Genomic DNA, 21,581 nt, shown 5'->3' on the forward strand with positions numbered 1-21,581 from the left:
ACACCTATGCTGGCAAGGCAATAGGTCAGACTGCCAGTCCTGAAAACCAGTTCTATGATAAGGGTCACGCAAGCCCCGAAGGGTTAATACAAAATCAATAAATGTTTTTGCCATGAAACGGACCAAACTGATCCTAACTCATATTCCACTCATCATAGCATATCGCTTCAGCATGTACAAAGGGCATAACCTCAATCAGTTTAATGTAGTGAAATGACTGGTGTGAATGAAGTAGTGTACTAATACAAGTTGGAGAGGATCAGGTAAGCTTAGTCAGCATCCATGATGTTACAAACCCTCTGGGACATTACTGCGCCCAGTCTCCAAAGTTACAGTAAATTCCTACTACGGACAAATAAACACAGACAAAACACCAACAAGAAACTGATATACACTAGCTAGCTCAGAGAGGAAATGAGTACCGGCTCAGGAGGTATGTCAAAACAGGGCGCCCTTTCGAACACTACTCGGGCTAGAATATTGATCATTATCAATATTGAATAGAATTAATGGAAAGAAAAGTTTATCCATTTTTAAACATGTCGAAGTCATCGTCCCATTCCGAAGCCGATGTTCCGTCTATAGCCTTGCTTGCGGGACCATACTGGTGACTGTCAATTTGGGACGGAGTTCCCTTTCTCGCTATGTTACCATACTCCTCTCCTGAACGGTGTCATATTCAAATATCATCCCTTATTTCTTGTAAAATGACCATTGAAATAGATTCCAGAACTTTCCAATAGTGTGTGTTCAACTAAACAGTATTTAAAATGATTTGATCTCAAAGTGTTTATAAAAATACCTTCGATAACTATTGACCGAAAGAGGAGTATCGTCACTATCACAAACACATTCATAGCTGAAATATTTGGCGAATTAATAATCTCAAATAATGGTTCATATTGTAAACTTTTATCATAATAGATATTAATAAATATTAATTTTTCAGTGGCTGCAAGCAGTAAGATAGATCCTGTTAAAAACACCTACACATTCGACTCAACAAAAGACAGCTCTTTAGACGATAATAAGAAAGAGGTACAGGAAGGGCAGTTAGTTAACATACGTTGGGTCTCAGTCGTGCCTTATTGAAATAAATCTCTCTGGTATGACTTGCTATTATCATTTATTCGAGGAATTTGTCAAATCAAATAATTAAATAAAGATGTTCATTTGGAAAAATGAACGTTTATTTTTGCGGTTTTTAGATATTTTAAATGATTGGATCCAGTCAAATTGTAATGGATTGTGTTCGGCTTTCGCAAACACTAGTAAAAGCAATTCAATGTTGATTGGGTGTGGTCTCTGAAAATTGGCGACTGAATCCTCGAATGAGCAGTATTTATCTTTATATAACATCTGCAAAGTTACTGGTCTCAAATATGAAACATGGCTATGCCATAAGATCCAACGTATGTGTACTGACTTCAAGTCCCCCTACATTTTATTTTTAAATCCCCGTATCTATAATCAATTAATATAATATGAAGATGAAAAATGATATATTTAAATATTCGTTTATTATTGTGTAAATGTTTACATTACTGTATCAAAACAGTCCTGAATTGAATTTAAGATTATATTTTCAGTGAATTCCTACAACAAGATTTAATTCCCAAACTAAAAGTTCAGTAATTTAAGCTGTAAGTTAATTAATGCTTCAGATAATCCTTGACACGAGTAACGAAGTGTGGCGAGAACTGAGGCACCATCACATCAGCACAGTACTGCAGATAGTTAACCAGAAAACAAATGCTCTCATGGACAAATATGCGGTAAGTTATAAGTTAGTGGGGTTGTTTGTTTGTTAGTCCAGGCGTGTTTTCTATTTCAAGGGATTAATCAGGAATCTTTTAAATTTCAATATATGATCCTACAATACTAATAATATTATTATTAAATAGTTCTAATATTTAATGATTCTAATAATCCAACAACTTATAAAATACAGCCATGGCATATTTTTACGCAGAAAAAAATGGCTGTTTTTTAATAGTTCATTGTCGAACCGACAAATTGAAATGTCTAGACCGTATTTCAATGTCTGTGCAAAACGTTTCCGAGATAGTTAATTTGACAAAAGAGTTACTGACATGTGAATTAGTAGGTTTTTGGTGGGAAAATCACAAACAATGTTCGTGATTTCTCCGTCAAACATCATTAACGGAAGGAATTTGGAGATTTTACATCGTTTATTGCAAGTTGCAACAGAACTATTTTCTGTCCACGGTGTTGTAAAGTCTTGGCAAGTATTTGAGTGAATGTTTAGTTTGCAGGGTGATCTAATTTTCTCTTTTAAATTCATATGCATTAAAAGCGGGGGCGAGTCTATAACGGTCCATGAAATGTTCTTGCCGCATGAAAACAAAAGGGAGACTTGAATAAAATTGAGAAATTTAAGCATTAATATTAACCAAAATATTAAACTGGTGCACAACAAAAGGAAAAGTTAAATTATTATATAAATCCGTTGTGCTGTCTACAGAATAGTGACAAGGTGGACTATATTTATTATTAAGGTAAAACTTAAGATATATACCTTTAAAAACTACCAAAACTAATGAGATTTCGATTTAAATCTAAACAATAGTGTAATCTAGTAATGAGGCAGATCATGTTCATTTTCATCTGGAAAATATTCTTCAACCTGTAACTAACACCATTCAACAACAGTATTATATACTAATGTACAGCGGGGGCTGCCCCTCTATTTAGAGTATTAGGCTCGTAAGTTTGCATTATACGAGAAATACTTCGCAGATAAGCATAACTTCTAATTTTAGAAGCAGGCAGTTCCACAGGCTTTCAACCCCTAGAAATAGTAGTTTAATAACCGCACAAGCTCCCACTCCCAAAAGACGATTTATCGCACTGAGGTTTGAATGTCGATTTAAATCCTCCCATATTATTATAGATCAGCGAGTCGTCCTAATGACATCAGACTAAGTAGACTGGGTGCTTTTAACAAGTCTGATCATTTGCTAATTACTTAATTATTAGAATAAATTCCAACAGATCTTAATTATTAGAATACATTTCAGCAGATCAGCTAATGAGGGTAACAATCTCTATGTCTCAGTTAGTTTTACAACTCCTTATCTCAACTAGGTGTCGGCATAATCATCGGAGTGATATTTTCGCAGATCTTAAATTAACTCCGACAGTTAATGGAAAGCCTCAACAAATTTTAATCTTATCTCCGAGAGTTAAAAGTCGTGTTCCGAACGAATAACGTGAAATAAGCGGCACGGGGCGGGTGAAATCAGATTCTGGCCTGCTCCTTTAGAGTTAGGATTCAAGTGAATTATCCCTGAGTGGCCCAATTCAGCATTAACCTCATGTTATTCCAACCTCACTCCAGGCCCCAAATATTACAAAATCAGTAAGTAGTATTTATTTATTTATTTTATTTATTTAGTAACCAACCACCCGTTATTAGATCACTTAAAGACAGAGAAAATCCTATTTGACTCTCAATACGGATTTCGGGCTGGGCATAGCTGCGAACATGCTTTACTAGAAGCCCAAAACCATATTCACAGGGCACTAGAAAAAAAGCAGGTCACAGCACTGCTTCTATTGGACTACAGCAAGGCCTTTGACATGGTTGACAGCAGTATTCTTCTGAGAAAACTTGAGCACTATGGAGTTCGGGGGTTGGCTTTATCTTGGTTTGACTCATATCTAACCGATAGAGAGCAATACGTGAGCGTCAACAACTGCAAGTCCTCTCACCTCAAACTTAACTACGGAGTTCCACAGGGCTCCATTCTCGGACCAATTCTGTTCATAATTTACATCAACGACCTTCCTCAGATTAGTAATTTAGCTAAACATATTTATTTCGCTGACGACGCAAACCTAATAATAAGTACAGATACTTTTGAACAACTTAATGCAATGGTGAATGAGATTCTGACTTTGATAATTGATTGGGCTACTAATAACGGGCTTAAATTAAATGCTAGCAAAACTAAATATATGATCTTTACAAATAAGAAAACTGAGGATATAGAAATCTACATGGGAGGTGAACGACTAAAGCAAAGTTATCACGAAAAGTTTCTTGGCGTGATCATTGATACCAAGCTAAATTGGGCCCACCACATTAGACATTTAGCCACTAAAGTATCTAGAAATGCGGGCATTCTCTACAAACTCAAAGGCTCAGTACCTAACAAAGCACTCAAGTTGATATACAACAGCTTTGTTCAGTCTCACTTGTACTATTGCTGCACAGTTTGGGGAACAAGATCGCTAAACTCCGTTAAAAGAGTCTTCTCGGCTCAGAAAAAGGGCATTCGCGCTGCAGATAACCAATACCACCGCTACTTTTATGACAAAGATCTGAATAGCACACCTTCACACACAAAGGAAATTTTCAATAAACTAGAAGTATTAGCTTTACCGAACGTGATAGCTAAATGTATATTATGCTTAATGCACAAAGTTTATTCTAACACTGCACCACCAAATATTATAAGAATGTTCACTGTTTCAAACTTAAACGCACCTAGAAGAGAACCTGAGTTCTTTGCAGTACCATTTAACCGTTTATGTAATTCAGACAAGAGCATTTCTTACATTGGGCCTAAGTTATATAACAAAACAGTCAACATTATTAACAAGGACATAAAATACGTCACCACTTGCCTACAAGACAAATTCCTAAATTCATTCAAGTCTACAGTCAGCAAGCATGTGCTTACTGCACAAGCACTTAACCCGGATGACAAGGACTGGAACAACTCAAATTTCGTACTTTTAGAAATTTAAATAATTTGGTACAACATACGTTGATCATAATAACGAGCAACAAAACTTTAACCTCATAACGAAATATGACTATCTTCGAGCATTTTTTACAATGCTATCGCTACAGCGCAATTTCACTGTCATTTACAACTTTTAAAAGATAAAAATATCACCGCGCATTCTTCAGACCCTGTGTCGCTGTTCTAAATTTATGTCAAGAGATAAGAGTTATTTCAAATTCTTAATAGTACTATTTAAATTTGCTAATTGCGTAATCATATTTTATACATTATTAATATTTTATACATTGTGTGCATATATTTATATTTGATTGTAATTAAAGATTTTAAGGCGTTAGTGCCGAGTAATGCCTTCGGGTAGTGCTCCTCAATCAATCAATCAATCAATTCTACTAACGTATCCAGGACCAACAAAAAGCCACGTAAAGAACATGTTATCGACCCTCAACCTCTGAAAGCAACAATTACAATAAGCTCATGTTCACATAGCTCCGTGCCCCCACTTGAGAGAGGCTCGCTTTTATCATGTGTGACTAATTGCTGTTTAACTGGCAAACAATAATATCATTCCGCATATATTATGATCTCTTGGGCTGGCTCATTGGCTCAGCATGCTCAAGGAAGTGAGCGTGAGTCATTAACTGCTAAGCGTGACTCTAAGCAGCAGCCTTGATAAACTTGAATAAAGAACACGTCGATAAACTTTGCCGTCTGTAATAATTTGTATCACGTGTGATCTATAACTTGGTCTCGTACCTATTTTCAAGAACTCATGAGTTAGCCACAACGCTATGGTTGTCTTGGTCACCGAACCTATTCATTGACGTCAGATCAGGTCTAGAATATTCCATGCCCCAGTGATAATCACGGCAGACGGTCAGACTGCAGCTGGGGGTTTAGGGGATACATATCATAATCTGTAGAACTGATCTGTAGAACTGATCTGTATCATTATCTACAGAACTGATCTGTAGAACTGATCTGTATCATTATCTACAGAACTGATCTGTAGATCTGGTTAGGTCATCATTTTAATAGGCCCCCTCGTGAGATACATTTGTCGTTTAATAATGCTGAGTACTTATAATAAATGAGTCTTAATGATTTCGGTGCGCCAGTCAGGTCACTTTCCCACAGAATTGTTAGTTCGATCATCACGTAATGTCTATATTATGCACTGTTCAGTTAGCAGGTTCAAAGGAAAGCATTGCAAGTACCACACCTTTAACTGAAAAGTAACCAGCCACCATTACAATACCCCAATATTGCTAAAGTATTAGATACAGATACTAGATAGTCACGTTACTAAATAGAACTTCATCAAAGCAGGTAAAGAGTCATTACCAATGGTCCCTTGTAGTGGGAATGTTGCGGGGGGAGGGGGGGGGGGGGGGGTGTTGCTAAAGTACTAGCTACAGTTATAGATAGTCAACAGTGCAAACAGGCTCACTTTAACACTTTCTCCCCAGAACCTGCGTGGTAGTGGAGGCGGTGACCCAAACAGTATGCTCGATATGAAAAGTATGATCAACAAGATGCCCAAGTATAAGAGGGAGGAAGCTAACCTGAACTCCTTCATTAAACTTGCTGAGGACTGTATGACTGCCTACAACAGCGGTAAGCTCGGGAAATTTAAAGGTTTTGTTTTTTGTTAAAAATTTGTTTCAAGTGTTAATAAAGCTCTAGAGAAAAACAAGCAATGTTCTTTACAAGGTAGTCGGTTATCCAGTTACAGTTAACACGTTGTTATCAAATAAAAATTCTTTATCTGGTGATTTAGCAGCTTACCAGTTACCACTTACGATATTTAACCGGCTTATAACCGGCTCCTAATATGTTATGATACCATTGGTACCATAACAAAGATGCTGCAGAACTGCTAGATTCATGTGCAAAATCGTTGCCACATTTTGTATTATACTGTACTTAAGGATGAATTCTTTATAGACGTTTCTGATTAATGTTATATCTTGCATAAAGTAGAGCAAAGAACTAGTTGATCAAGGTGTTTAATATTTGACACACATCAACGGGTACTTAGCATGAACGGGCTACCCGGCTACAGCAAATATTGAATATGATTATTTTCCAAAAGCTTTTTAATAAATTTACTGAGCTAGGGGGGACACGCAAACTTTAAAGATTTAAAGATTTAAATGTACACGATATTCATAGTGCATTCAGCACTCTATACTCAGTTCAAATATTCTCGCTAAAAAGTAAACAACAGGGACAGTAGAGAGAGCGGTAAAACTAGAACAGGACATGTCAACTGGGTTCGACAGCACTGGTAAACCTATTGGTAAGGACCTTTACTATTATTTAATTTTAACATTATTTAATTATTACTGTAACAATCATTCGCCATGTTGCGAAACTATGAATATTTCCTTTGTATGTAGTAGCGTGGCTACTGCATCACGATCAATTTAACCATTGTGCTCCTTCATCAAGTTAACAATTTAATTTAACCATTGTTTGCCGTTGTTTGCCAAACAATTTTCTCGGTTGTCTCGGATCATTTAGCTCAAATTGTCCTTGCTGATCAGTAATTACCGCGTTGTTTTACAACGACTTTGTGGTTAATGACAGCATATATAATCAAACAAAGACCTGTGCTGCGTGCAGACAACAACAGCCTGACCGATATAATAAAGTAAAACCAATAATTAGCTAATTATTAATTACTAATTATGTTCAGGTGAGAGGTTCGTTAAAGCATGTGTCCCAGTATTTGTGCCCCAGAATAATGGACCTCTATTTACCCACTACCAGAAACTACGTGTGTTGATCCTCTACGTGCTCAACAAAAAAGGTGGGTTGACTTTTGTTAGATAATAGCGGAATTTAACGTACATTTGCTTACGGTTACATTTAAAAAATTAAAATTTTAGGAACTCACAGTGAGAATAATATTTAAATATAATGTTGGGAACATTTAAAAATAATATAATATAATATTGCTATGAGTAGTGTTTTCCGTGTGATTATTCAAAAGTTTTACTGAGCGCTGATGGAAATGTCCTGTATAAAACTCAAGCTGGTATCGTATTACAAGCTGTTTATTATTTCTTAAACATTCAACTGCTATGAAGTTATCAAGCTGTGTTTATTATGTATCGTGTGGAGAGATAGGCGGATAGATTGCCCACGTGATTAACCACGTGATATGTTAGTCACGTATGAGGGACGTCAATCAAGGTCAGGGACAGGTGCTCTTTTATATGGCGAAATGCCAACCCCTCAGGGTTCTACAACAAAAACAAACGTTGATTTTGTCAAAGTATGCGCCTGTAACTCTGTAACCTTGTCCTGTGTGTTTGAGTACATTGAGTCTAGTTTATGACATACAGTTGATGACATATAATAAATTGTTATATAATACTTTATATATTATGTAATATAATGCGTTTGTAAATGTAAATGTAAATTATTGCAACTTTATTTGCCGGTGTGTTTGCACTCTGCAGCTGGTAATGAATGGAAATAGTTGTGAGCTAACTCGTGGGTTGTATTCTTGTGTTGGAGATTTTAAACTTCCAATACTTAAATAATATCTTGGTGTTAAAAGTACTGTTTTCCTGTTTACCTTTTATTTTCCGTCACAGAAGTTAAAAAGTATTCCATCTCTAACTGTTCGTTGTCTTCTGTGAGGCTACTCTATTGAGGGTATCATTATTAAGAATTGGAACTACCACTTGCACTAATATTACAAGTTACACCAGTGTTTACACCAGTGTTTACACCAGTGTTTAAAACAAATCAGTTCATTATTTCTACCGAAACCATCTTGGTAATAACCATCTTGATATCACTGCTGAAAGGTTGGGTACGTTCCAATTTCCATTAACACCACTATGTCGACAAAGATAGTAACTCCAGTTCAATCACTCCCAAGTTACAAATAAAACATTGCATCATTTCTAGCGAACCCTCAGTTCCCTGGATTTAAACATTACATAGCAACTTATCTTCTTTATATTATTTCTGCTGAAACGCAGATGTTGTGTAGAGCATACAACATGATGTCATTACGTTTCAGCTCCGTAACATAACGCCCAATATCACACCTTGTTTAGTTTTAAAACTGACGTTTAGTCAGTATAATATATATTACATATATATTTAGTAAGTATAATATATGATAAAATGTTTGTTAATTTATATCCACTTCAGTTAAGACTGTACAGGGTTGCAAACCACCACTTTCAATTATATTGCATAGAGGAATTTAGACGACTTGCAGTGAATAAATGGGGGGGGGGGGGGGGGGGGGGGGGGCAATAAGAATTAATGATGACTATGTTCGGACACAACGGAAAACAACGGAAGTTACATTGTAAAACTAAGTTTGTTTCTCAATCAATGCACCCGGTAGAAGTTTGCTGACTATTAAAGACTACAACTATTAAAGAATACAACTACTAACATAAACAACTGATGAAGCTCACTATTAAGTTCGACATCAGAATACATACCAATCCCAACAAAGCAACCTATATCTCTGAAATTAGCATGAACTCATCATTTATTTCCCTCTTCTGGCTACCATAATTCTACCTCACCACCAAAACACTTGTAAGAAATTATGAGGCGCCATTGACCCTGGATGATAACTATAAGACAGAGATTAGCTTTAAGCTAAGTAGAGTTTAACAGGGCCACCAAGACAAAAGAAAACAGGTCTAACCTCTCTTCCTCCAGCAATTTCCAGCAATTTCCGTGGTCATCAGTTAACCTCTTTTTATCTCTAAATTGTTGGGGAGCGGGAATCTCAGTTAATTATCTCCAGCTCCAGATAATCATGGGATATTAGTGAGTTTAAATTATGTGGCGGAGTTAAGTTGCCACGTGACTTTTTATTTGCGCGCTAATTGGCCACCTGGTTACCTGGTAGTGATTTGGATTATGTCTCAAATACTGCTCCGAGGTATGATTTTACAAGAAAGTCAGGGTTTATTAATTAATATATGGATGCAAATTGTGGAGGTTATTCAGTTTTGATTATTGGTAAAGATAGCACACCATTTACCAATACTACACTTCACCTAAAATCAGGAAAAGTGGCAATAGTTTTGGAGGCACACCTCGGCGTCACACCCACTTCGTATTTAGCTAGAAACAACTAACAATAAATGAAATTGTCGCTTTCATTGAAATAAAGTGCCTCGTTTAATTTAACGGGAGGTTTATTGAGATGCCTCAACTTTCCAGGTTTGGGTAAACACCTGACCAAAGAAACGCTACTGAAACTGATTGAGCGAGCGGAGATTAAGAAGGAGGAGAAAGCTGTGAACAACATGATAGATCTGGGTATTGATATATTCGGAACTTCAGAGATTCAGGACAGAAGGGTAAGCAGTTCTTTGTTTATTAGCCTTCATTCTTCAATGTTCTGTGGCCAGTTACAATTTGATCAATGTCTTTCGGAGGAAAAAAAAGCTGAAGAATTTATAGTTTTCTCAAAATGACGTGTAACAGATTGTAACATCATTACACCGTACACATCCTTTGCTTTGTAGACAAAAGCGTAAAAGCTTGAAACTATGCTGTTGCAACAACAACAACAACAAGGCTTTGTTGTTATGTCTTCACATACCTACACGTCTGCATTCCAGGAACCTCCCAGAAAAGAGCGGGACACATCGGGAGTATTCGAGACGTCGCGGTGGACCCCCGTAGTTATGGATATTATGGAGGCAGTGGTCCACGAGAAGAACCTTGATACTTCTCACTATCCTTTCTTCCACGCTGAATCACAGGTAAACATAATGTAGGTCATTTTAAACACAGTAGGGTAGATATATTAGATTAGAATAATTGCATGAACTGTGAAGCTAATGGTGTGCTTACACAGGATTACACAGGATCTTGTAAGACTACAAACCAGACTCAGCCAACTATTTTTGATTTTTCGTTGGCTTTCTTACCAATTCTGATTTCAAATTTGTAGTCTAAAACATTTTCCTGCCTGTGTTTCTCACTTACATAGTCGAAACTGGGCGTGTGGAATGTAGTTATTTCTCTCATGCGTCACATTTTGAATTTGAAAACTATGCGTCCCAACCTGACCCTGTACTTTCGGGATATAGGTAGATACGAGTTAACGTCGCCTATCACAGAATAGTAGCCAAGAAAATGTTGGGCTGTAACTTCTGGGGGACTTGGCGTCAATTTTAGTCTAAATTCTAAAATTCTGTAATGCGAGTTTCAGATCAATCAATAATCAGGCCTCCAACGGGAACGGTTGTAACATTGTAACGCTGAATTCCACTCTGAGAGCCGCCTTATAACGCTATACTTTGCATAGATAAATTAAAATGTTCATAATATTACAATGTCTCCAGTCTCCTTAGTTCTAACCCCATACACTGATATTCTAACAAAAGGCCAGCCCTGGACGAGGGAGCCATTGTGTGTCACTATTGTTCACTAGTGACACTATGTTGTTGTATGGGTATAATTATGGAGCAGAGCAAGGGGGCCCCCTGGCTTAAGTTGAAGTGTCTTTATATGGGATAACTGAGGTGGTGTAGGTAGAGGGTACTGTCCACAGTAGTGCCCACAGTAGTGTCCACAGTAGTGCCCACAGTAGTGTCCACAGTAGTGCCCACAGTAGTGTCCACAGTAGTGTCCACAGTAGTGTCCACAGTAGTGTCCACAGTAGTGTCCACAGTAGTGTCCACAGTAGTGTCCACAGTAGTGTCCACAGTAGTGTCCACAGTAGTGTCCACAGTAGTGTCCACAGTAGTGTCCACAGTAGTGTCCACAGTAGTGTCCACAGTAGTGTCCACAGTAGTGTCCACAGTAGTGTCCACAGTAGTGTCCACAGTAGTGTCCACAGTAGTGTCCACAGTAGTGTCCACAGTAGTGTCCACAGTAGTGTCCACAGTAGTGTCCACGAGAATATGTCCACGAGAATATGTCCACGCTTGTTAACCATATAAATGGGTCGGAGATGGTCGAAAATTACCCTAATGATTTTCATAGATTATACTAAATCTGTTAGATGATCCTACCCGGCTACCCTGTGAGCATTCCAACTGATCGTCATTAGTTAAAGTAATGCACTGAAAACTCATTGGTAACCAATTACCAACTCATTAGTAACCAATTACCAATACGTAGAGCACCGGATGTCATGTAAATAGTTTTCTAACTCGGTATCAATTTACATAACATTGACTCCCAACACTCTGTTTTGAAATACGATATCTTGGCCTGGTGTAAGTTAGGTTATTAGGCTCGACAATGGGCAGGTGGATCACGTGACAGCTAAATGTGTATCAATAGTGAGGTAGTAGTGACTAGTGAGGTAGTAGTAGGTAATGACTGTTAGGAGGCGTCTCAACACTCACCACCCTGCCCTGGGGGAGGTTGTTAATCTGGGAGTGTTGAGGTTAAATTGAGGAAATTATGCCATAATAGATATTTAGGACCGTGATTTCGCCTCAATATTAATAATGTACACATCTCTTTATAGTGTTAAACGCAAATTTCCAGTATTTTGTGGGCTCGTATGGCGAAATGTCGAAGGAACAATGAATTGGGAGACGCGACGGAATTAGCAAAACCATTTTCCTGAATAGAGAAAACGTTACTGTGACTAGCCGACTTGTTGATCATTGTAAAGGTGGTACGCGACCACGATCTCGTACAATAGAATTATGGTAGTAAAGTATGTGTAATCACAAAAACGAGCGGTTCTGTTGTCTTTCCGATGGTATGGTAAATGGTTAGATCCATCATAGAGCGGCAAAATATCCATTAGTTGGTGTAGGTAATGGAGCCATTAATGCTTTGCGGATTATACCAGAGCAGCTTGTACGAGGGGTAGCGTAGCATCACGTGACCACCACATAGCATCACGTGACCACCACTGTAAATTAAATAAGTACCTTCCTTACGTTAAAATTTCGAAGCCAGGTTCAATTTTGAAAAAGTTCAAGTGATAAGATTAACCTGAAGGAAATTTGGATTGGGAGAGGTTAATTTAACCTGTTTGGAAGTCGGGGGGCGAAGTCCCAGAGCTAGAGAGCAATAAAATTGATCATTTTGCTCCAAATTTTCCGGTGATCATCTCCAGAGCCCATTTATTTATTTTCTTAACAGTTCATAGAGCCCGGATCACTTCACAGCTAATGCATCATTCATTTCATTATTGGCTCCTTTATTTTATTGGCACCTAACTTCATTCATCAAGCAGTTCTATTTCAGCCAAAAGTAGAAACCACGCCCACAATCTCATCATTTACTAACCATATAATCAGACCTTATTATCACGAGGGCGAAGAGAGACCCGCCCCTGAGAGTAGGAAAGATACCACATCACCTAGGAAACATACCACATCACCTAGGAAACATACCACATCACCTTCACACAAAAGGATCACATCACCAACCTTAAACCCACCATCAAGAAAAAAGATCATATCACTCCCGAATAGAAGGACCACATCACCACCAAATCAATCCAATAAAAGGACCACTGCAAACAAACGAATCTCAAATGAGAAACCACTCCGATATAAAAAGATCAAGGTCAGTTACTTTAAGTTAGTAGAAGTAGTGGTATTACAGTAAATTGTTAGAGTAAATCTATTTATAGCCTCACAAACTGCACTTCATCAGATCTATTCGAGGATCACGAATAACATCATTTACACAGCCTCATGTATATCAGTCATGGCCTCACATACATATATTATATAGCCTCGTATGATATAATATTATATAATAGCCTAACACTTCACATAATATACTTTAAATGTAGCCTCAAATTATAGCCTTAACTTTTAAAAGGAGCCCTGACGACACTTCTCTTCAGAATGACGGTGATATAGACGTGGTGGGTAAGACCTCACTGATGCGGGGACACGGGAAGAAGCAGCAAGTGATGGGAGGTCGAGCTACTGGACCCAAACTAATCATATTCGTGATGGGCAGTATCAGTTACAGTGAGATGAGATGTGCTCATCAGGTTAGTATCTGTAGAAATTTTAAGGAATACTTAACTTACTTACACTGCTCCCTTTGAAGATTGTTTTTTTTCTAGATTTCTTTTGTGGTGTAACAGGATACTACCTATTTGATTGTAATAGTGCCTGAGGCTCAGCAACAATATGTAAAATAAACTGCCAGCACCTGGTGGTGGATATTGGAGGTCCACAAATTCTACAAAAATTGTATTACCATGTCTTTAGTGTTGAATAAGGTATCAATATATTAATACAATATGGTGGTCTGTATTCAGATGATAAAGTTGATGATATGTTGGTTTATTAATATCATGTGACACCTTATTTCACTTTAACCTGGTAAAAGTATGACAACTTAATTGCAAATCTGTCGAACACGGTGTTGTCCCAATAAAGTGTAATTTGCACACTATTTAGGGACACGAGAAGGCCACGCAGTGCCACGCAGTGCCACGCAGTGCCACTATATCTCACTATAATTGCATATCTTGATATCGGTCATGTCTTAATCCTTGATTGCACTACAGAACCGTACTACCACTCCTCTTCATGCTTACTGTATCGCTGATGCTGGGTGTCAAACCTTGTAGTCCTGCTGATAGGGCGGCGGTAGAGGCAGAGTAATCCTCTACCACCACCACAGACTGTCACAGACTGTCAGTCAGTTAAAATGAGCTCGATACTTTTCCAATGACTTTTTATTTATGGAACGGGAAAAAAGAGTAATGACCTGTTACATTGCTAGTGTATTGCTAGTGTGTAATTGTGAGTGTTAACTGCCCTAACTGTTGAGTTATTCAATTCTATTGCAAACTATTGACATTAAATGATGAGATCTCAAACAATGAGAACCAGCCTTGAATTCTAGCCAGCCAGCCCCTTTCTATCGCACAGAGTTTTGTCCCTTAGCGTTGATCTTACTTATATAACAAAGATGCTTTGTATTAAAAAATAATGCAAAAATATATTTGTAATATAAATGTATGCTATATATATATAATAAAGCTTTTATATGGCCTACAATGTGATTAATACGGGATGCATTGTATTACAGTGTAACCTCGATATACCGGCTACCTCAATAACCTGAGCCTCTTTAGTACAATAAATCGCCGTATAATTCAAATATTAACTCTAATAAATTATAATTAAAATTTTAATTGTAAGGGTTATGCAATTCATATACCACTTACAATGCAAGGAATCAATCTCAAATTAATTTAATCGCTTGTCTCTGAATGGTTCGTCGGGCATATTTTTTGGCACGTGACAGCAATTTACCAATTAGCTTCCATTTTGACCAATCAAAATTTAAAATTACTGTCACGCGACAATCAAATTTGCCTCACCTCCGAACTGTTATCTATATTTATGAATGTAAGTAATTAATATTTAAAATAAATCTTCTTAGAATACTCCTTTAATACATCTACATCAGTACTATACTAATTACTAATTGACTAATTACTAATTACTAATTACTAATTTGATGTGTACTAATCGACTAATTACTTACCAGGTAAGTGAGACACAGACCACTAGAAACGGCTGGGAAGTGATTATAGGAAGTGACAACATTCTCACCCCTGAACGTTATCTCGACAACCTTATCAAGCTCAAAGATTGAGATTAATTAATTGATAGTCTTTCAGTATATAATTAGGTTTACATGACTGCTATTAGTTTCTTTAATCGATTAATTTCACATTTGCTTGCTCACTATATTTCTGTTTACGATTTCGTTTTTCATGCGCGCACTCATTCAGGTAGCTATGTAGTTTTTGTTAGTTGATTAGACACTATGTGTACTGTTTGTGGACAGCAACATGATCTTTCCTAGATCTACTTAGAACTTAATAATATCACGGGGAGTGTCCTAGGACATATGACGTCACAACATAGCACATTATGACGTCATCATTAATATGACGTCACAATATGACACATTCCTAGAGGAGTAAAAAATAAATGTGGGGACCCCAAACCCATGTAGCTGAGACACCTCACAGCAAGTAGACCAAAAAGGCTCTAGCTTGTAAAAGGTACATCAACTACCCGCCGAAGCGATGGGTTGGGAGTCCCCCAGGGATTATTTCGCCCGAAAGGAGTACCACTGAGAATCTGACTTAAAGTTCATTCTGGGATACTCACCATTCGTTATAAATCATGTACAGATATATTCACCCTTACGTTTGTTTGACATATTTATACAACTGTTAATTAAATTATTCCCATTATTTCAAAGTTCGGCTGTTCTTCCCATTCCTTCTCAGAGAATGACTAATTATCAATTAGTTTCGCTTTAGATTTTTTGATGTACAGAATTTTGGGTTGAAGTTAATTGCTATTTTAACCTTTCATGTGCCAATTTAGCTTAAAATTTGCTGTCAAATCTTTTTGGGAAAGTGTGATGTATAAGTTATGGTTTACTTTAAAATGATATATTTTGGAATAGTCATAAATTTTGATTGATTAATAAATTTTGAAGGCTGTTGATCAGTTATGTTTAATTTCATTAGATGATGATAATCACTTTTTCTAAGCTCTTGAACCGAAAAACTGTATTAATGAATTTTCAATAGTGCGAAGTGAGAAAAAGGGTGAACGTACGTGATTTCCAAAAAATGCATGTTTCTTGTCTTTTCTGTATGTTCGTGTGAGCTTTTCCCACAAATGTGAGTTATCTATTTTTAGCTGTCTTTACATTCAAAGTTCAAGTTGGAAAATTTAATCCTTCGGTCCTCTAAATTCACAAAGCCCCCGGCCCCTTGCATTGTCTGATTCAACGTTTAATCCTGTGAGGAAATTACCGCACCATACTTCGTAAATAATAAAGTGTTTAGTGAAAGAAAAATCAACCTCGCATCATTGAATCAGATAATAGTTAGTCTGGATCTATTGAGTCAAACAAAATAATAGTACAATTGTATTGTTCCGAATCAGGATAAGTCATCGTAATAAGTACCGTTCCTTTGTAATACAGTAACACTCTGCTTGGGCGGTTACATAGTCAGCATGAAGGGTCTACCGAATGTTGAACTTCTGAGGCGCAGAATTTATTTTCTTGTACCGCGCAGAAAATTAAAGTGTCTCTGCAAAACAGTGCGCGCGCCGCATGTATCGAATTTAATTAATTAATTGCAAACTTCATGCATTCGAGTGTGCAGTTTCTTTCTCGATTCTATCCTTCAACTCTTCACCACCGAATAGAAGAAAGAAGGGAACAGTGGCGACAGTCGCAATAATTGATAACCTATTCGAAGGTACAATACGTCAAAACCGTGCGAAAATTAATTCTTGTCAGTTGTCTCCCAATTTGTGATGTAGAAGAAAATTTGCTCAAATTAAGTGTAACAAGGTGGAAAACTAGAGTGGGTTAATTTAAAAGATACAGGTCAATGTTCTCGCATACTCGTTACTCGTGTATTTGTCCTGAATAGTGGTGTTCTGCTGTATTACATATTAATGGTAAGTTGGCTAGGTCATTATTAGCTCAATCAGTGATACATCATACATGGTGCATTGTACGTGTTGATAGATAAGTTGGGTCTGTCTGTACCGGTCACTAGTGGCCCTGATACAGGATAGTGTCAATACACACTAACCACGGCAGCCATATCGGCGTGGTGACTCATTAGCAACTGTTAGTTAATGCTATGGAGATATCTGTAGTATGTGTACTAATTGCACAAGATATCATATACATTATAAGATAGCTAGGGTAGATATAATATCATTGTATTAGATCCTAGACCAGGGGTAGAGCTGTCTTCCTATTTGTTGATTGCAGCTCAATATAAGTGTTATTACAGACTGGCATTATAGTCTCTCCCAACCATGGTTTATTGTCACCAGGAATTAGATGGTTTCTCTAGAATACTGATTCCGTGATCCACTACATTTACCATGACGGTGATAGTCTTATAAAAAGTGTATTTTAATGCACTGTTTACAGAATCTTTGAAATAATATAACTTAAGCTCTATCACTTAAGGCTTAAGCACTATATAGTAGAATATATCCAGTAATAGCAAACTGTCTAAGAGGAACGTCCTTAAGGGGGCATACCCCAAATCTGTCTAGACCTAATGACCTCATAGGCAGTTCAGTGACCTTCTAGCGCACCGTTTCCACACCAAAAAAAATTATTTTGAGAATACCCATTTTTGTAATCGAGCATTTCCTGGTTGAGAGTGCAATTTTCGGAAAAAATTATTTTGTGGTTGAGACGCTATAAGTTAATCATTTCTTGCGGTATCGCTTTGAAATTTTGCTCGCCGTTTATTCACATCTATGTCAAGGTGTGTGTAAAATCTTGATATCGTATCTAAAAAGGCTGGTGTGTTATGAATTTTTAAAGTCAAAAAGCTAAAATTGTCCTTTTCAGGCTTATTTTAACAAAAAGTCAGTCAGGGAAGATCGGATTATTTGATGCTTGACATCAAATTGTTCTCTGAATTGTTCTCTGAATATTTTTTTTTTTTTTTTTTTTTTTTTTTTTTTTTTTTTTTTTTTTTTTTTTTTTTTTTTTTTTTTTAAAGGTCCACTGCTTGCCATCACTGAAACAAACTTAAATATAACTTGTCTTCCCAGCTTATTTTCAATCAACATTTACAAGTCTAATGCAAAACGTGTGCTATTGGAACACCAATCAAGAGGCAACAACGAGGAAAGCTGGCAAACCTTTTTACTGAATAATATTCCAGGTTTAAGGAAATCTCAACGGTCACAAAATCACACACCCCACAACATAACTTAGTATTAGTAAACTATCTAAACAACATGAGGCATTCACTCAATAAACTTCTTAGTTACAAAAGCACTTCAAAACTAATAATTACCGACCACTTTTGAAATCGGAAAATTTTCACTGCCAGACCTGCTACTAGTTTACTGATAATACTCCTGGCCATTGCTCAATTCAAGCCTTATCAGCACAACACGCACAATCACATATCATCAACGTAGCTGATCTCAACGCATCATAATAACAACCACGCGCACACACACCCACTTACCACTACACAGTACCACACAGAGCCCAGCAATCAATTCAAATAACGCCTAGCTGATTTTGATAGAATAACGTCGTGATCCAGCGTGATGAATTGTTTTAATCTTAATTGAAGTTAAACGGCTGCACCCCTGACTTTTTAACTAAAAGATAAGAGACGTATATATTAGTACATTTGTATTCTGATAAAATTTAAAGTTTTGGTGTGTGAATTAAAGCTTGGTGTGAGAATTAGTGTGGAAATAAAGAGATTCATTTTATTACATCATATATCTTAATTAAGTGACAGTAAGTATTATTATTTTAACTACAGCTAATATTATTTCAGTTAGTATTGACATGAATGTTACGATTTCAGTTTATTTATTATATATTATATTGTCAATAAACCGGTTTCAAAGCCCTTAAGGGTGGCCCTCGGGTCTTTAAAACAAATTCTGGCGCAGTTTTTGATGCCCTCAAAAATTTTTTTACTCATTCACCTTCTGATCTATTGGACCTCAAAGCCAAACAACAAATTTAGGCACATTTTTCGTTTTTAATATTTACTGATTTTTCTAAAATTTTGATAGGAATGTGCTAGTGACTTTTTGAAGGGTGCAAAATAACCGCAACTAGCACATTTATATATGAGTTATGAACAACAAAACACCCTAAAATGCTTCCCTTTGAAGTTATATGGGAGAAAATGTGATTTTTTATCTGAATTTTTTTTTGTGTGGAAACGGTGCGCTAGAAGGTCACTGAACTGCCTATGAGGTCATTTGGTCTGGACGGCACAAACCACTGTTTTGGGGTATGCCCCTTAAGACATGCTTGCCGCTTGGTTGTAGCTGACTAGCATCAGACTGTAGTGTTATACATTTGGTAAACTGACCCGAGCTAGCCCGGATATGCCATGCTCATCGGTGGAATGTTTTTAATAATTTAATATTCGTATGAATTATTAAATTATATCTACATAGATTAAAATTGTTGTTGATACCGAATTTATCCGATGAATCAAAGAAATACAATCCGTTATAAAGCAAATATCAAATATATTCCTTTACAGTAAAAATATTGATTATAAATACAATATAGGTAATGACCGTCAAATAAACTTGATATTAATAAAATTTACAAATTATACATTTCAGTTAACATCCCGTAACAAAATTACAGTGACATTCTAATTGAATGTCATCTATCCAAATAGACATACAAATATAAATATAATATTTTTGCAGGCATGGCTGAATTAAATTGAGTCCAAAAAACATCTAAATATTAACCAAATAGTTATCAAATATCATTGAATTTTTTATTTGAAAATTCAATTAATCATTATATATATAAATCAAGCGTTACATTTCAGCCATGCAAAGTTACAATGACATATTTTGATGTACTAAATGATAAATGGTACTGCAATATAAGTTGCTTAATGTTTGGCCAGATGACAACTAACGAGAAAAATAAACTTGATTATATAATAATTAATTCGGCTGAACCAACACATAGCAAGAGCCACATTAACGTTGGGGCCGTCACTAATAAAAAAATTAAATTAAATGTTCATCTGCAAATCAAATATCAAATATGTTTCATTCTAATAATATTACTGTTCGGAACATGTGCCAGCACAGTCCGGTGTGATTCTCTCTCCAGCTTCCATCTCACTAGGACTATATGAGAAAGTATTCTCACAGGTCATGTCGTAGAAAGCGAACCTCTTAGCTTGGGCGTATCTTTCTTTGCACTCTCCGATTAGAGTATGCTCGTAGAGGTGCTCACCGTTGATCGTTATTCGAACTATTCCGTCTTTAATGGAGAAGGACCAGGTGGTTTGCCCTTCGTCAACTTTAGCACGTCTTAAATGAACAGGAGTCATACATGTGATGCAGCCAGTCAACCAGATGCCCCTTAGGTTCCACTGGAATTTCCCGATTTCGTTTGCGTCCTCATCGAAAAGCACGATTGAGTTCTCTCTCTTTCTCCTTAGCTTGGAAGTAACTTGGATACCTCTGTCGGATGTAGCCAGATCTTGTTTCACAGTACACTCCATGTTGGTGCAATATCCACATTCGGGAGTCCAGCAGTCACAAGTGGGGTATTCTATATCGTAATCAGAATCATCGGAATCAGGAGTGACTGTGGTAGTAGAGGCTTCTGTTGTGGGTTGCTTGGTTGTGGGTTTTGCTGTAGTTATTTTCTTGGTAGTAGGTTTTACTGGTGGTGGGGCAGTTCCCTTGTTATTGTCCATAGGTAATCCACGGATGTAATAACCCTCCATGTGTCTGAAAGTAATCCTGTCTACATCAGCATTTCCAAGTGCACGACAGCTTTGTGGCAGACCTGGTTTTCTGGGATTAACTTCTCCTCGTCGAAATGTTGAGAGTATTGCAGTTCTCCGTCACATGTCAGTTCAACATCATCTTGATTGAAGTTCCATGCCCAGATCTGTTCCTTCTTCCCTCCGGCAGGGAAACTTTTGTAAGCTTGATATCTAGCATTACATTCTTCAACGTTAACATCAAATCCTCTGTCGTATTTGATGGTATTCCACACCAAACGACCGACTTTATTGTTCCAGTTTCCAGATTGAAGTAACATCATCATAGTGGTTGCTTTGTCAGTTCGGAAGAGTTCGCCATAAGATGGGTAAGTGTTGTAGACATCAGGACGGAATGCTTTGACCTCCAGGATGTAGTCTTTTAGGGGAAACATGACTCGTTCTTCGTTCTGAGTCAAGAGTCTCCATTCGGTTAGAGAAGGGTCCAGAACAGCAGAGAGGGCTGTACCAAGTAGTGCGAAAACAATGAGGCAAATCAT

The 21,581-nt window shown here is 37.0% G+C and overlaps 3 protein-coding genes across 4 annotated transcripts in view; 1 reads left to right on the plus strand and 2 right to left on the minus strand.

The window, feature by feature from the left end:
* LOC134816247 (syntaxin-binding protein 1-like) overlaps positions 1–16,711 on the plus strand; it is a 55,592-nt gene extending 38,881 nt beyond the window's left edge. The window contains exons 9-18 of one of the 2 annotated variants that reach the window (XM_063825003.1): positions 950–1,038; positions 1,665–1,775; positions 6,245–6,392; positions 7,006–7,077; positions 7,477–7,590; positions 9,990–10,129; positions 10,394–10,537; positions 13,062–13,316; positions 13,603–13,755; positions 15,273–15,479. In XM_063825003.1, the coding sequence (XP_063681073.1) occupies positions 950–1,038; positions 1,665–1,775; positions 6,245–6,392; positions 7,006–7,077; positions 7,477–7,590; positions 9,990–10,129; positions 10,394–10,537; positions 13,062–13,316; positions 13,603–13,755; positions 15,273–15,380 (1,334 nt within the window). In that variant the 3' untranslated portion in view covers positions 15,381–15,479. Of the gene's footprint in view, positions 1–949; positions 1,039–1,664; positions 1,776–6,244; positions 6,393–7,005; positions 7,078–7,476; positions 7,591–9,989; positions 10,130–10,393; positions 10,538–13,061; positions 13,317–13,602; positions 13,756–15,272 lie in introns of both variants that reach the window. The other variant, XM_063825004.1, reaches the window with a different exon arrangement.
* A 3,656-nt stretch (positions 16,712–20,367) lies between these two features.
* LOC134816980 (uncharacterized) lies at positions 20,368–21,042 on the minus strand. Its single transcript, XM_063826041.1, has one exon. The coding sequence runs from the start codon at positions 21,040–21,042 to the stop codon at positions 20,368–20,370; it is 675 nt and encodes a 224-aa protein (XP_063682111.1).
* A 20-nt stretch (positions 21,043–21,062) lies between these two features.
* Positions 21,063–21,581, minus strand: LOC134816981 (uncharacterized). Its single transcript, XM_063826042.1, has one exon. It carries the CDS (start codon positions 21,579–21,581, stop codon positions 21,063–21,065), a length of 519 nt encoding a protein of 172 aa, XP_063682112.1.

Source organism: Bolinopsis microptera, chromosome 6, assembly GCF_026151205.1.
Source record: "Bolinopsis microptera isolate Bmic1 chromosome 6, MBARI_Bmic_1.0, whole genome shotgun sequence".
In the NCBI taxonomy this organism is placed as follows: domain Eukaryota; kingdom Metazoa; phylum Ctenophora; class Tentaculata; order Lobata; family Bolinopsidae; genus Bolinopsis; species Bolinopsis microptera.

Excerpts from the sequence above, each read along its gene's own strand:
- LOC134816980 (XM_063826041.1), bottom strand. The coding sequence starts at position 21,042 with ATGGAGGGTTATTACATCCGTGGATTACCTATGGACAATAACAAGGGA.
- LOC134816981 (XM_063826042.1), bottom strand. The coding sequence starts at position 21,581 with ATGATTTGCCTCATTGTTTTCGCACTACTTGGTACAGCCCTCTCTGCT.